The sequence below is a fragment of the Pristiophorus japonicus genome, chromosome 7 (genome assembly GCF_044704955.1).
Source record: "Pristiophorus japonicus isolate sPriJap1 chromosome 7, sPriJap1.hap1, whole genome shotgun sequence".
Lineage (NCBI taxonomy): Eukaryota > Metazoa > Chordata > Chondrichthyes > Pristiophoridae > Pristiophorus > Pristiophorus japonicus.
The window spans coordinates 23,248,217-23,264,562 of NC_091983.1; the positions used below are offsets into that span (position 1 = coordinate 23,248,217).

The 16,346-nt window shown below is 45.7% G+C and overlaps 1 protein-coding gene across 1 annotated transcript in view; it reads left to right on the plus strand.

Annotated features, from left to right (window-relative positions):
• Nucleotides 1-16,346, plus strand: part of LOC139266569 (protein eyes shut homolog) — a 341,043-nt gene that overhangs the window by 71,670 nt on the left and 253,027 nt on the right. Inside the window, exon 5 of the mRNA XM_070884164.1 lies at nucleotides 12,737-12,858. Within this exon, the coding sequence (XP_070740265.1) occupies nucleotides 12,737-12,858 (122 nt within the window). The remainder of the gene's footprint in view (nucleotides 1-12,736; nucleotides 12,859-16,346) is intronic.

Sequence of the window (16,346 nt, forward strand, 5' to 3'; positions counted from 1 at the left end):
GGCCAACACTAATGTCACATCAGCTATACTTAAAAGAAATTCTCTGCAATTGATTATTAAAACGGGATTTTTCGCTCCAGCCTTGAAATGCCTTCAAGGTGATTAAATATACATATTTTTGGAACAGAACCACAGAAACAATTAAATGTTCTCCTCCGGTGTTGGCTTCACTTGCTGCCCTGCTGGAAAATGAATGGAAAGAAGCAATCATTCCGGATTCCTGTCATGTATTCTCCCCAAGGGAACTGCTACCAGCACATCCACATAGGGAGGTCTCATTTTACTTGAGTCAATAACTAGACATAGATCGGGAGAGGGAGACAATGCAGAAATGGGTGAGATCCGGGCTTGAGTGTCAGCTGTGGCTCAGTGGGTAGCACACTCGCCTCTGAGTCTGAAGGTTGTGGGTTCAAGTCCCGTTCCAGAGACTTGAGCACATAAATCTAGGTTGACACTCCAATGCAGTACTGAGGGAGTGCTACACTGTCGGAGGTGCCGTCTTTCAGGTGAGACATTAAACTGAGGCCCTGGCAACCCCCTCAGGTGGACGCAAAAGATTCCCAGGGCACTATTTTGAAGAAAAGCAGGTGAGTTATCCCTGGTGTCCTGGCTAATATTTACCCTCAATCAACATCACTAAAACAGGTTATCTGGTCATTATCACATTGCTGTTTGTGGGAGCTTGCTGTGCACAAATTGACTACCGCATTTCCCACATTACAACAGTGACTACACTCCAAAAGTACTACATTGGCTGTGAAGCGCTTAGAGACGTTCGGTGGTTATGAAAGGAGCTACATAAATGAAAATGTTTCTTTTCTTTCTTTAGTCCTGATGTGTGTTTTGCTAGTGATGAAAATCTATTACGAACCCCATTAAATTTAATAATTGATGGTGCCACCCAATAAAACTGTGAAATAATTGTGTAAGGTGGACTATTGACAGTAACATCTGAGTTTTGGGTGGAAAGTGAACATCATGGATTAGGAACCGGGACAGAGATTCATTATGCTTACATGTTTCATCATTTGAAACATATAAGATAATGAGGGGGCTCGACAAGGAGGATGCAGAGAGGATATTTCTACTCTTAGGGGAATCTAAAACTAGAGGACATAGGGCTAGAACCTCCATTTTTGAGCCTATCGCCCAAAAATGGGCATTATTTCCGACGTGGGCGTTAAAAAAGGGTTTTCCGATCGCCGGCTTCTCGCCCATTCTCAAAACACCTAGTTTACATTTTTGAAAATGGGCGTTACCGCGAGCGATAACGAATGGGCGGTCGCATTAAATTTTTCTGACTTTCTGCCGTAAAGTGTGGCCGTCCTTAGCAACAACATGGCAATGCTCAATTCCCGTGATTCAGGAGGTCAAGGGCCATCATGACATGCTCAGAAGAAGAGACAGAGAGAGAGATAGCTCAGAGGGACTGAAAGCATATGGTTGTGGTGAGTGCTTGGTTGGCTATTGTGGGAGGAATGATGGAGCTTCACCAGCAGCAAACAGCCTACTAAGCACCAAGAACATAGTTGGCACCGAGTTTTTGGCGAACAAATAAGATATAACATGGAATGGATGGAGGAGGCCCTGGAGCTGGTAGCCCAGGAACACTAGTGGCAGAGGGCTCTCTTTAGTCCCGGAGTACCGCACTGCACCCCAAGGTGCCGCACCCCCATTGCCAACAACACATGAGAGTCAGCAGCAATATCTTGCTTATGGCTCGGAGCACGCTCCCACCTCAGGACCGTCCTCTCCCGTATCCGTCCAAACAGCGTTTCGGCCCTCACCCGCCCCCTCCCCCTCCAATGAAGCATCGCCTGAGGACCTCCTTGGCCAGGCGGCTTGGAGTCAGGAGGGGAAGGGGTCGAGATGGGGAGGAGAAGCAGGGGGGGAGCGGGGGAAGGGTTGGTTTGTACAGGAATACTGATGATTTTAGACTAATGTTCGGTTTAAATGTTTTTTATTTAACAAACCTTGTAGCACATTGGCTCAGATAGCTGCACCATTACATGCTGGTGATTCCTTAACATCAAAGGGTATAATCACACTTAACTTCAATCAACTTAAACTTTAACTCTCACCAAGGTGATGCCCATCATTGATGTATGACCTCCACACCCAGCAGTGTGTCAGCCTTGTAAATAACACCAACGTTCTTTCAGGCAAAGCAATCATTGATGAGCTCCTGATGTAAGGCTCTTGCAGCTATCATGGCACCATGGGCTCTTTCATGCAGTCTACAGAAGGGTGGGGGCATGGCTTCAGCATCAGCCTGATTGTCTGGCCCGATGTCAGCGTCCGCCTCCTCGTCCTCCTCTTCCTCTCTCTGGTGAGGTGGACTGTCAGACTCATCAGGCAATCCTTGAGCCCTCCAGATAGCCAAGTTGTGTAGCATGGAGCAGACCACCACAAATTGAGCTACCTGCTGAGGGTAGTACTGGAGCTCGCCTCCTGAGTGGGCCAGACATCTAAAGCACTGCTTCAGCACTCCAATGGTTTTCTCCACGATATTGTGAGTTTCTCTGTGGCTCTCGTCGTATCGCCTCTCGGCCTCGGTGTGGGTGCCACGCAGGGGGGTCATCAGCCAGGTGGCAAGGCCATATCCTTTGTCCTGAAACATCCAGCATTGACCTTGTGACTCATTGTTAAACATATCAGATACAGTGCTCTCACGCAGGATGTGAGCATCATGGATGCTGCCCGGAAATTGAGCATTCACTGCCAGTATAATTTGCTGGTGATCGACAGCCAGCTGGACAGTCAGGGAGTGAAATCCCTTGTGGTTCCTGAAAACTTCAGCATCCTGAAAAGGTGCTCACATCGTGATGTGCGTACTGTCTATTGCTTCCTGCGCCTTGGGGAAGTTTGCAATTCTGGAGAATCCTAGAGCCCTCTCAGTCTGAGCCTCCCTGGTCATAGGGAAGCTGATCAAGTCCCTCCTGCCTGCGTACAGGGCATCAGTGACCTGTCTAATGCAGCGATGTGTAGCATGCTGAGAAAGTCCACAAATGTCGCCTGAAGAGAACCCGAGACGTAGAACGACAGTGCCGCGGTGACTTTGAACTCGACGGACAGTGCATTACTGATGGTGTGGCAGGCTGCAGATCTGCCCTTATCAGCTGGCATACCTCAGTGAGAACCTCTTTGTGGAAGCGCAGTCTCCGAAGGCAGGTGGTGTCGAGCAAGTCGAGGTAAGACCGCTTGCCCCTGTACTTGCAGGGGGTGTAACGCCTAGTCCTCCTCATCTGTCTATCACTTCATACATTGGGCACATAATGCAGTGGAGCGTTCCTTCGGCGATGTTGAGTCTGCTGCATGTATTTGGTTACCAAGAGAGAGTGAGAAAGGACAGGCCCTATTGCAGTAGCTCTCTGTTTTCGAACGATTGCTCACAAACAAGAAGGTCCTGATGAACATACCTCTTCAATTCCAATCGGTCACAGTGTGGTCAAGACGTTTTTAGAGATGTTCACATCAACTCCAACGACCTGCAGAGTACATCCGAACTCCGCCGAGGTTGAAGCACAGCAGCCTTTTAAAGGACGCGACATGTGATCGACATGGCGTCCATAACGCTGTGATTCGTCCCGGTTAGTTCCACGTTTTGTGGGTGGTTTTTTGAGCGAGTGATATTGTGGGCGATATGTGTGCGAGGTGGTGAAAGTGACGCTGGGCAATCTCCATGACCGCTAGTTTGGGTAAATATGCTCTTTATGACAAAAAACACCGCGTGGGCGTTAATATTGAATCTCGGCGTTAATTCTGTGCGGAAAGTAACGCTGGCCGATATTATGGGTGTTGAATTCAGCAAAAAAAAGTGGGCGGCCGGTAATATTTTTTCTCGGTGTTAAGCACATGGGGAAAGTAACGCTCGGCGATAAGTTTCCGAAAAATGCTCGTCAGTTTCCATTTTGAGCCAAAATGGGTGAGATATGGGCGTTCTACGTCATTTCAGTGGTAAAATGGCATTAAGTGGGCATTAAGCAAGCAAAGAAAGTGGAGGTTCTAGCCCCCAGTCTCAGAATAAGGGGTCGCCCATTTAAAACTGAGATGAGGAGGAATTTCTTCTCTCAGAGGGTTGTAAATCTGTGGAATCCTCTACTCCAGAGAGCTGTGGAGGCTGGGTCATTGAATATATTTAAGGCAGAGATAGACAAATGTTTGAGCGATAAGGGAGTAAAGGGTTATGGGAAGTGGACAGGGAAGTGGAGCTGAGTCCATGATCAGATCAGCCATGATCTTATTGAATGGAGGACCAAGCTCAAGGGGCCAAATGGCCTGATCCTGCTCCTATTTCTTAATGTTCTTATGTTCTTATGCTGGATTTTCTTGTACAAGTTTTCATCGGCTAGATGTGCAGGAGAGAAATTTCCCAGATGTTTTCCCCTCAAAATGGCTTGGCTTTTTATCTGGTTTTTCACCTCTCCCAGCAGATCATATGGTTTCAGGTGGGGCGGAGTGCATATATTGTCATACACAAGGTATCACATTTGTGTGGGACAGACTGGATGGACCAGAGGGTCTATTCCCATCCGTCATTGTTCGTATGATTTCCACCCCATTTGCGTATCACGTGCATTTCTGTTTGGGGGCAATGATGGGCGCAGAGTTTCATTGGATATATTTTAAGTCTTGATGTAATAATTTGGACAACTCAAACAATTTCCCAATCGTTCATGCATGCCTTACAGTGAGTCATCTGCACGCATATATCAAATGGGGATCCAGATTTGTTTGGGCCTGAGCTGCATCATCTAAAGTGCCCAGTGAGAATATAGTCAAATATTCAAGCCATTTCTTAATAATTTTACTTGATTTTTTTCTTTTTTTTTTGCTGTTAACATTTAGGAAAGTTCATTGGAAACCTCAGCCCAAGAATCTTTGTGACAATTATTGGGCTTCACCCTTTTTTTTCCAAATGCTTGAATAGTGTGTCAATGGATTTCTCCATACATCTGGTTGCAGAAGAAGGCCATAAAACACGGGGCTCAATTTTCCCCAAGCCCATTTTCTAGCGTACTTACCCAAGTTGCGCCGCTTCATTACGTCAGGAGATGCTCCAGAAAAAAATCTTCCTACTTTCGTTGCTGTTTGGCCTCCACTCTGCAGCCGCGCAGCGTGGCCAGTTGCCTCGGGGGGTGGAGCCTGCGTTCTACACTGGAAAAATGTGCCGGGACGTCTGCGCATGCGCGGTGAAAAAAAATGACGTTCCTGACGTCTCTGAAATGGCCGCCCATGTGCAGTAGCGCTCCGAGTTGGCAATCGGCCATTTTTAAAGAGCTACTTGTGTCTGCATGCCAGAAGGAGTGCTATGTTTGGAAAAATCACTGCTGCATGCAAAATCAGTACTGTATATGTCTAACAGCATTGAAAAAGTGCTATGAGTGTCTCAGAGCAACTGCTTCAATATAGCAATGCAGCAACGTGGACTAAAGACAAATAATTTCTTGCTGGAAGAAGTGGAGACACTAGTTACTGTGATTGGGAACAGATAGCAGAAGCTGGATACCAGCAGAGGTCACATAAAAGTGGCACCAAAAGAAATTAAGAAACTCTGGAACAAAATTGCAGAAGATTTCTATGCAGTGGTGAACACCAAGAGATCTGGAAGCCCCGTAAAAAGAAATGGCAGGACCTTGGTCAAGTAGTTAGTGTAAGTAATATTTTCATTTATTCAATGCAATTGCAATTGTAAATGTGACCAGCTGTATATGTCCCAACCAGCAGAAAGACACCCTCTCTAAAAAGTTGCTTTTTTCATCTTTGCAGAAGAAATTGGCCCACAACAAAAGGGAAAGAACTCGAACAGGAGGAGGTCCAGAAAATCTGCATCCACTGACACCCTTGGAAGAGAGGGTCACTGCTTTGATGGGTCCTGCCTGGAGAAAAGCAATCAGTACTGCACAAGCTGGGCCCACACTCGAGGGAGAGGGTAAGTCCTGCAAATTCATCATGGCCTTCAAATCAACCTGCTGCCTGGCCTGCTATGTGTGAGCCTACTCATGCCACCCCTCCTCTGCTGCTAACCACTTGACTGTTCTGTTATATTTTGCAGAACCGGAGGCCAATCCTGAAGATGCAGAAGAAGATTCAGACGAGGATGAGCCTGAAGAGGAGAAAATCTTCCAATCTAACCCTCCAGACCAAGAACATGGGGGGGGGAGGGGGAGGGGATGGAGCTGGATGAAGCTCCCACTGTTGTACTGACTTTGGAGGAGGTGCTGCTCATTTAGATGGCAGCCCCTTCTGTGACTAGTGGTTTGAGTGTTGGTGGGACATTCCATGGTTTCCCACCTTCCGAGTTTGTGGTCCCAGTCGGATGCAGCAAGGCAGACCCAGGGTGAGGGGAAGGAGAAATCGACCACGCTCTCCAGAGATGCAAGATGCAACAGATGTGGTTCAGATCATTGCATTGAGTGCGGAGAGTATTGACCTTACCTGATCACTCCTGGGCACCATCAGTGGGGTGCGTGATGAGGTAGCGGGACTGTCGGGAGAAATAACAACACTCGCTGGGACCATCAACGAGGGAATATTGTCTATGAGGGAGGGAATGTCAGAGGGAGTGCAAACCACATCAATGGCCATGAAGGAGGGAATGTCAGAGGTAGTGCAAAGCATGGCAGTGGCAATGAGGGAGGGAATGTCAGGAGTAGTACAGGCCATCAGGGAGAGAATGTTTCAGTCCGCTGTGACACTGTCAGGGCGCATGAGGGACGGCATGTGTGAGTTAGCTGCTGCAATAAGGGAACACGCCCAGACCCCGCGCCCATTGACAGAATCAACTGTTACTCCCACTGCAATCCCCACACCAGCCTCTAAAGAGCCCCAAGCCGGACCCTACAACTTGCAACCTGACGCTGATGTTCCCCACCATCAAGAGGGGCTCACTACCCGGGCTATTAAAAGGAATAAGCTTGGTACCGGTACCAAGCCCAAAATCACTATGCCAGCGCTTGCGGGCAGGAGTGGTGGCGAGTCCAAGACCAAGCACAGCGGGCAGTATTAGACTAAGGGGGATGAGAGATGGGTGCAGCCTTTCTTTGCTGTTGTTGTTATTGTTGTTGATGTTGTTAGTTACCATTGTAACTGTTCTCAAATTAAAAGTTTCTTGTAAGTTATGTAAATTTACAAGTTTATAAGTGATCTTAAAGTTTTTACGTGGTCTTAAAGAGTAAAGTTTGATACAAGAATAATTTTATTAAAGTTAAGTTAAGTACATTGTAAACTTTTGAATAAAATATATTTTACATTAAAACTGATACATGTTCCATTAACACAACACAACATTACAGAACAGAACTCTCTATCCCTCACCCCACCATCCCCCTTGTGTCTTGTGACCTCTCTCTCCCTCCCCCCTCCCCCTCCCCGGGCACCAAGCCTTCAGATCGGCTGTCTGCGACCCTCTCTGGTCCCCGAGTGAGGTGCCTTCCTGGTCCGCTGTGGTGAGTAACCCTCCCCCCCTGCCCCCCCCCCTCCCAGCCACAGTCTCTCCGTTGAAATGCCGCCACTCTGTGGCCCCCGATCCTGGCCAGTTCACTCCCACTCACTCCTAGCCCAGGCCGAGTGGCCTCCCAGTGCATTCTCCCGCCCCTATCCCAGGCCGAGTGGCCTCTTCCCTCCTGCTGTTGCTGTCCGGGCATCTGCTGCACTTACTTGCGCCGATTTCTTTAGTCCGCAAGGGTTTTCTCAAGAGGCCACATACGCTGGCATAAGTAGAACTGGAGTAACTAGTACTGGCCAAAGTCGCCAAAATGGCCAGAATTGGCATAGGTGGCTGGTAACGCCCCCTTTTGAGCAAAAAAAAACTTACCTAAAAAAAATTTAATTAAGTGAGCTATGCTGGTGCAAACTGATTGGGGAAACTGGGGATTTTTAAGTTAGGCCAGAAAAAGCAGCCTACTCCAAAAGAAAACGGAGCAAATACTGGGGAAAATTGAGCCAATGGAAACAAAGTACTGGGGTTCATTTCTACAGGAATAGAATATAAAACCAGAGCAGTAATGTTACATTTATCAAGAGGCTTGGTTAGACCATACTTTGAGTACTGTCTGCAATTGGGTCTTCGTACTATAAAAAAGGTTGTTGAAGCACTGGAGAAAGTGCAGAAAACATTGACAAGGATGTTACTAGAACTGAGATGGGTGGAACTATTAAGAACGTTTGAGCAGGCTGGAACTTATAGCTCTGGAAATGAGAAGACTACGAGAAAACCTGTTAGAGGCCTTTTAAATCACGCAGGGGTTTGATAGGCTGGACGTGGCAAAACTGTTTCAACTTGTGGTTGAGTTCCGCCCGGGACATCTAAAAAATGTGCCCTAAAAATATGCCTATTGGGCACAATCCTTCTCACCGCTAAATTGGTGTGCCATGCACCTATTTAACATCTGAAATTTAAGCGCAGCGATTATCAATTGGATCTATTAGTGGTTTTCTTATATATATATATCCCCCCTGGTTCTGGACGCACGTACAAGGGGAAACAATTTCTCCATCAAACCCCTTCACAATTTTAAAGACCTCTTCACCTTCCCTTTTCCAGAGAAAAGCATCTCAAGCTGCTCAATCTTTCCTGACAGTTCCGGTAACATCATTGTAACTCTTATCTGTACTTTCTCCAGTTCTTCAATATTCATTTTATAGAACAGAGACCAGAACTACACACATTACTCTGAAGGGTGGTCTAACCAAGTTTCTACACAAATTTAACATTACCTCCCTGCTTTTGTGTCCTATTCCTCAAGAAATGAAGCCAGGTACTTTATTTTCACTCATTATGGTCTTCCCCAGTAACCAGAGTACAAGAGGTAAGATGATCCTATTGCCATGGTTACACATGAAGGTCCTAAATTGGTGTCAGGAGGACATGTGGACACATCACACGACAATGCTATACAGTAGGATTGTTTTTAGGGCTAAGTGCAGGTCAAGGTGTGAGTGAAGTAACACTCTCAGGTGAAGGCTGGAGGTTCAGTGCTTACCGCCTATGCTGTCCGAATTTAAACTCGCACCACGCCCTAAATTGGCTCCCAGCCGGCAGCGCCTCAATTTTAAAATTCTCATCCTTGTTTTCAAATCCCTCCCTACTTTGTAACCTCCTTCAGTCCTATAACCCTGTTGGCATGCAGATACAGCAGGCGGTGAAGAAGGCAAATGGTATGTTGGCCTTCATAGGGGATTTGAGTATAGAAGCAGGGAGGTCTTACTGCAGTTGTACAGGGCCTTGATGAGGCCTCACCTGGAATATTGTGTTCAGTTTTGGTCTCCTAATCTGAGGAAGGACGTTCTTGCTATTGAGGGAGTGCAGCGAAGGTTTACCAGACTGATTCCAGGGATGGCTGGACTGACGTATGAGGAGAGACTGGATCAACTGGGCCTTTATTCACTGGAGTTTAGAAGGATGAGAGGGGATCTCATACAAACGTATAAGATTCTGACGGGACTGGACAGGTTAAATGCGGGAAGAATGTTCCTGATGTTGGGGAAGTCCAGAACCAGGGGACACAGTCTTAGGATAAGGGGTAGGCCATTTAGAACTGAGATGAGGAGAAACTTCTTCACTCAGAGAGTTGTTAACCTGTGGAATTCCCTGCCGCAGAGAGTTGTTGATGCCAGTTCATTGGAAATATTCAAGAGGGAGTTAGATATGGCCCTTACGGCTAAAGAGATCAAGGGGTATGGAGAGAAAGCAGGAAAGGGGTACTGAGGGAATGATCAGCCATGATCTTATTGAATGGCGGTGCAAGCTCGAAGGGCCGAATGGCCTATTCCTGCACCTATTTTCTATGTTTCTGTGTTTCTAACCCTCCAAGATATCTGCGCTCCTCCAATTCTGGTCACTTGAGCATCCCTGATTTTAATCGCTCAACCATTGGCAGTCGTGTCTTCAGCTGTCTGGGCCCTAAGCTCTGGAACTCCCTCACTGAACCTCTGCACCTCTCTACCTCTCTTTCCTCCTTTTCGACGCTGCTTAAAACCTACCTCTTTGACCAAGATTTTGGTCCCTTGTCCTAATATCTCCTTATATGGCTCGGCGTCAAATTCGGTTTAATAAAATGCTCCTGTGAAGCGCCTTGGGGCATTTTACTACATTAACCACACTATATAAATGCAAGTTGTTAGTTTAGTTGCATAAAGGATATGCATGGTAAGCAATGAAGATATTTTATGATAGAATGAGAAGGAGATAATGTAAATGCCATACAGGCTTAGTAGACTGAACTAATGGGAGGTAACAGAGCTTTCTCCACCTTATCTGTGCTGCTAAGGTTATTAAACTTCTTCTTGCATTGCCTCCAGTTACTTGGCACATTGCTTATTCTGTGGGAACTAGTGCACGCATTCTCTCATTCCCTCGGCCTCAGAGGCAGGATCTGTTGAATGGAACCCCCTCCTCCTCTGCCTCACTTCTTCCAAGATAATTTTTGTGGTCCCATGACAGAAACAGGCTGTACTTTTGCCTCTTGCACTGCTTACAGATATGATTTTGTCTTACAAATTTGACAAATCCTGATGCCTGCCCCTTTAAGCTGCGGCAGGACTTTGAAATAGTGCAGCAGCACATGATTTCCTGCCCCCCAGTGGGAGTGCTCCCAATCACTGGCCTTTCCTAGTCTTGGACCTTACCGAACTTATCCAATTAGTCCCTGTGTGTATGTGCATCATCATCATCATAGGCAGTCCCTCGAAATCGAGGAAGACTTGCTTCCACTCTAAAAGTGAGTTCTCAGGTGGCAGTACAGTTCAATGCAGGACCTACAGTCTCTGTCACAGGTGGGGCAGACCGTGGTTGAAGGAAGGGTTGGGTGGGGAGTCTGGTTTGCCGCACGCTCCTTCCGCTGTCTGCGCATGTTTTCTGCATGCTCTCGACTCGCACGAGACTCGAGGCGCACAGCACCCTCCCGGATGCTCTTCCTCCATTTTGGGCGGTCTTGGGCCAGGGACTTCCAGGTGTCAGTGGGGAGTTGCACTTTATCAAGGAGGCTTTGAGGGTGTCCTTGAAACATTTCCTCTGCCCACCTGGGGCTCGCTTGCCGTGTAGGAGTTCCGAGTAGAGCGCTTGCTTAGGGAGTCTCGTGTCGGGCATGCGGACAATGTGGCCCACCCAACAGAGCTGGTTGAGTGTGGTCGGTGCTTCGATGCTGGGGATGTTGACTTGATCGAGAACACTAACGTTGGTGTGTCTGTCCTCCCAGTGGATTTGCAGGATCTTGCGGAGGCAGCGCTGGTGATACTTCTCCAGCGCTTTGAGATGTCTGCTGTATATAGTCTACGTCTCTGAGCCATATAGGAGGGTGGGTATCACTACTGTCCTGTAGAGCATAAGCTTGGTGCTGGATTTGAGGACCTGGTCTTCAAACACTCTCTTCCTCAGGCGACCAAAGGCTAAACATAGTCAGTGCACGACAAGTCAATACTGGTGCGATTCTCACACAAGCCCAATTGGAATATCTAAGCATTTGTGTCTGGTTTACACATCTGAAATTGCAAGACATCCCACTCAAAACTCTGCCTGGTCCCAACTCAATTGAATATCCTCAGTAGGCCTTCTGTCATAGCTTGTCACAGGAAGCCTAGCTTGAGTGCCTTTAACATCATTACCACTCGTATGCCATACAGGTTTCATATATTTTCCATAGCAATTGAGAATCAGTTGATTCTAAATGACTAACACTGTGACTGACAGCCAGTTATACTGTGATATACTATCTAGTATCATGCAGTCTCATTTTGGTTTTTAAGTCAATGGAATAGAATTGGGGAAGAGATGTATAACTGGTGGCCGTACGCTATCATCCGTTTAACACAATCGCCCAAAGTCAGAATTACCCCCATTGAGTGTAATCTGGCAATTAATTTTCAAGACCGATTTTTAAATCCAGGCTGTCACCTGATGTATTCTGTTTTAATGCAGTGAACTCTGAGATGTTGAAGACACCCTCGATTATCCCCTCCTACTCCTAGCCGAGTTGAATAAAGTTGTGTCCTGCCTGCTGGGTTGTGCTTTGCAGAGTTGGCCGAGGCAGAAAGCTACTGTCAGTTTTAATAGATGTGTTAACTATATTGTGGATGCCCAATTGTGGCAAGTGACAGATAAAAATACAAGTGGACGAGGAATGGAAGACACAGAGAGAAAGAAAGGAGAAGCAAATCAAACATGAAGAAAGCAAACAAAAGAGAAATAGGAAAACTAGACACAAGAAACCAAGCAGGGCACATAGCAATAAAAAATATAGCTGAAAAGGAGAAATGGATGAAAAAAGAAGTAAGGATGATAATCAGGAATATCAGGCAGACCAGATGTTACCCATTCAACTCTTGTCCTTAATTGTGCCATCGCTTTTCAATAAGAGTTTTCATATCTTTGCAGGAATTGGGGGTTTGAATGGGTGATAGTCTTTGTCATTTTTCTAATGAATCAGCCAGGTGTCTGGAAATAAACTATGTGCATATTTTTTTAAAAGAACATGACAAAATGAGATTTTTCTTTTAGGCATAGGACAAGGCCCAACATCTCTGTTTCGCTTTGAATGATTAACCTCACTTATTGGCCTTCGCACCGTATTCCTCAATCTGTTCTCTCGCTTCAGACGTGTCTAATTGTGTTCTTGAATCCAAAAGTTTGCAAACAGGAGCACAAAATTGGTTTTATGCGAGAGGGGAAGTGGGGGGGATCGCCGTTTCCATGACGGTTTAATCCACATGTCTATGCATTCCTTTTCCTCCTGCACAGAGCTACCAGTGTGTGTGTCTTCCAGGCTGGGAAGGGGATTTCTGTGAACGAGGAGTCAATGAATGTGCTTCCGAACCTTGTCAGAACAATGCAACGTGTGCAGATCTTGTAAATGGCTATCGGTAAGTACTAAACCTAAATAGCAAAAAAGATGCATTGAATTGATGGACAGCTAAGGATGCAACATTCACAGAAATAGAATTCTATATGTTCATGTGTGTGTAGAGTGGGCAGGGTTGGTCTATAAATACAGTATGAAATTGCATAGAATGACACAGAATCTACAGCTCGGAAACAGCCCATTCGGCACAACAGGTCCATGCCGGTATTTATGCTCCACACGTACTTCCTCCCACCCCACTTCATCTAACCCTATCAGCATAACCTTCTATTCGTTTATCTATCTTCCCCTTAAAAGCATCTCTGCTCTCTGCTATTCGCCTCAACCACTCCATGTGATGGCAAGTTCCACATTCTAACCAGTCTCTGAGTAAAGAAGCTTCTCCTGAATTCCTTATTGGAGTTATTAGTGACTATCTTATATTTATGGCACAAAGTTTTGGACTCGCATGAGTGGCAACATCTTCCCTACGCCGACACTTTCATAATCTTAAAGACCTCTACCAGGCCACCCTTTAGCCTAAACTTTTCTAGAGAAAGGAGCCTCAGCCTGTTCAAGCTTTCCTGACAGATGTAACCTCTCAGTTCTGGTGTCATCCTTGTAAATCTTTTTTGCACCTCTCCAGTGCCTTGACATCCTTTTTATAATATGGAGACCAGAACTGCGCATTTACTGTGGTATAATTGTAATTATAGGTTTTAAGACCACTGAGTTTTATATAATTAACTATGCAAAGATGAGAACAGCTTCCGTACAAAAGCTGATAAACCTCACCAGCATAAATACTGGAGCTTCTATTTGGCCATTGAACTAATGATCAGTCCATAGTTCAAATTCGAAGTAGCAATTATTCCAAACAGCACAGTTATTTGTCAAAGTCTTGAATAGTTAAACATTTCTGTGCCTGTCAGATTAATAGCAAAATATTTTTAATTGAAACTACCTTTGACTTTTTGACAAAATAATCTCCCTTTTAGCAAGCTTTACGAGTCTACAGCAAATGATTGCAAACTTCAGAGAGAGATAGAGGATTATGAATCTCAAACCGAATCGATAGTTTTCACTAAACAGAAACTGTTGCAAGACTGGTGGCAAATGAAATTCAGTTAGAAAATAGTCGAAGTTGCTGGCTCAGGGAAAACCTATTTTGCCAGGATCAATCTCGAAACCTGTGTTTCCATTCATGTAGCAAAAAAAATTGATTTGGTATTGCTGCTCTGTGCAGATATGGATGTAAAATACAAAACCGCCTTTCAACAAAGCAAAAATCAGATGGTTGGCATCATCATCATCATAGGCTGTCTCCGGAAATTGAGGAAGACTTGCTTCCACTCTAAAAGTGATCTCTCAGGTGACTGTACAGTTCAATACGGGAATTACAGTTTCTGTCACAGGTGGGACAGACAGTCGTTGAAGGAAAGGGTGGGTGGGGAGTCTGATTTGCCGCATGCTTCTTCTGTTGCCTGCGCTTGCTTTTTGCATGCTCTTTGCGACGAGACTCGAGGTGCTCAGTGCCCTCCCGGATGCTCTTTCTCCACTTAGGGCCGTCTTGGGCCAGGTATGTAAGCTTCAGTTCATGTTTTGCTTCTTCCCCATAGCGTGCTTACCCACATGAAACAAGTGAACAAGGCAACATTTGCAGGGCTATGGATGAGAATAATTTTAACGCAGCAAGTCATTGTGATGGAGCAAGCCGATTCAATAGTAACTTTCAAAAGGGAATTGGATAAACACTTAAAAAGGAGAAATTTGCAGGGCTATGGGGGAAGGGCAGGGGAGTGGGACTAATTGAATAGCTCTTTCAAAGAGCCGGCATAGGCACGATGGGCCGAATGGCCTCATTCTGCACTGTATAATTCTATGATTCTATGAGGCGCTCAAATGTTGAGCTGGCCTAGATTTCTTAGAGCTGTATTACAGTTTTGTAATAAAAAATAGAAAATGCTGGAAATACTCAGCAGGTCAGGCAGTATCTGTGGAGAAGGAAACAGAGTTAACGTTTCAGGTTGATGCTGGGCACACAGCAGTGGGGGAGGCAATTGAAATCATTAGTGGCTTGTTTACAGCCATTTAACAATGCTTTATTTCCAAGCTTTTTGATTTTGACAGATTGCCCACCGGTTTCCCGTTATGCCTAGATCTTGTCAGTGAAGCTGAGGCGCGAGGTCACTGGCCATTGTTTCAGCTGATGAATTGCCTGCTTCAAATGTCAAGTTAAAGCTGATTGCGAAGGTTCCTTTAACCATTAGCTTCTCTAAACTGCATTTCCACTACAGATTCAGAATGCTGCAAGTCATTACACAAGTCTCCATCCAGTCTGAGCTAATTACCTCTCCCACCATTGACAGATCGCCCTCCGTCATCTCTACTTCACCCACCATCTATTCCATCAGCATGGGTGCCCTTGAAACTATCTCACCTTGATCCTCAGAATTCCACCATGATCAGCCCCAACACCAGCATCATCAGGCACATCAGCAGCACCAACAACAATCACCGAATGCTGTACAGGACACAGGGCATCAGCACCCGGTCACTTTGTTGCCCGGGAGGCCAGGGATGGCCTTACCATAGCCAGATTTACTTCACTTGACACTGCACACCCTGGATGCCACATGATGTGCCAGGTTGGCACCACCCCATACCATAAAGCATCCCTACAATGCCCAAGCCATTCCTTTCACATTCATCACCATTGCAGGGGGATACCATTATGGGAGAAAAAGGGTTTCGATTCATGGGGCACTGGCACCACTACTGGAGAAAGGGAGAGCTGTTCTGTTGGGAGGGGCTTCACTTGAACCATGCTGGGACTGGTGTCCTAGGGCTATAGATAGAGCTTTAAACTAAATACTGGGGGTAGGGTTCAGGTGAGGGGAAATTTAAAAAGTCAAGGAGAAAGAAGTAGGCAAGAGAGCAGAGTAGTGATAAGGGTAATGATAACCAGGAAGAGACCAGTGTATAAACATGAGTGCATCAGAAAGTAGATTCAGAGTAGGAAAAAATGGTAAAAAGACATTAAAAGCTCTTTATCTGAATGCATGCAGCATTTGTAACAAGATGAGCTGATGACACAAATAGAAATAAATGGGTATAATCTGATAGCCATTACAGAGACATGATTGTAAGGTGACGAATGCTGGGAACTGAATATTCAGGGGTATTTGACAGTTTGGAAGGATAGGCAGAAAGAAAAAGGACGTGGGGTAGCTCTGTTAATAAAGGATGAGATCAGTGGTGTAGTGAGAAATTATATTGGTTCAGAAGATCAAAATGTAGAATTGGGTGGAGATAAGAAGTAATAAGGGAAATAAGTCACTGGTGGGAGTAATCTATAGGCCCCCTAACAGTAACTACACTATAGGACAGAGTATAAATCAAGCAATAATGGAGGCTTGTAAGAAAGGTACGGCAATAATCATGGCCGATTTTAATCTTCATCTAGATTGGACAAATCAAATTGGCAAAGATAACCTTGAAGAGTTCATA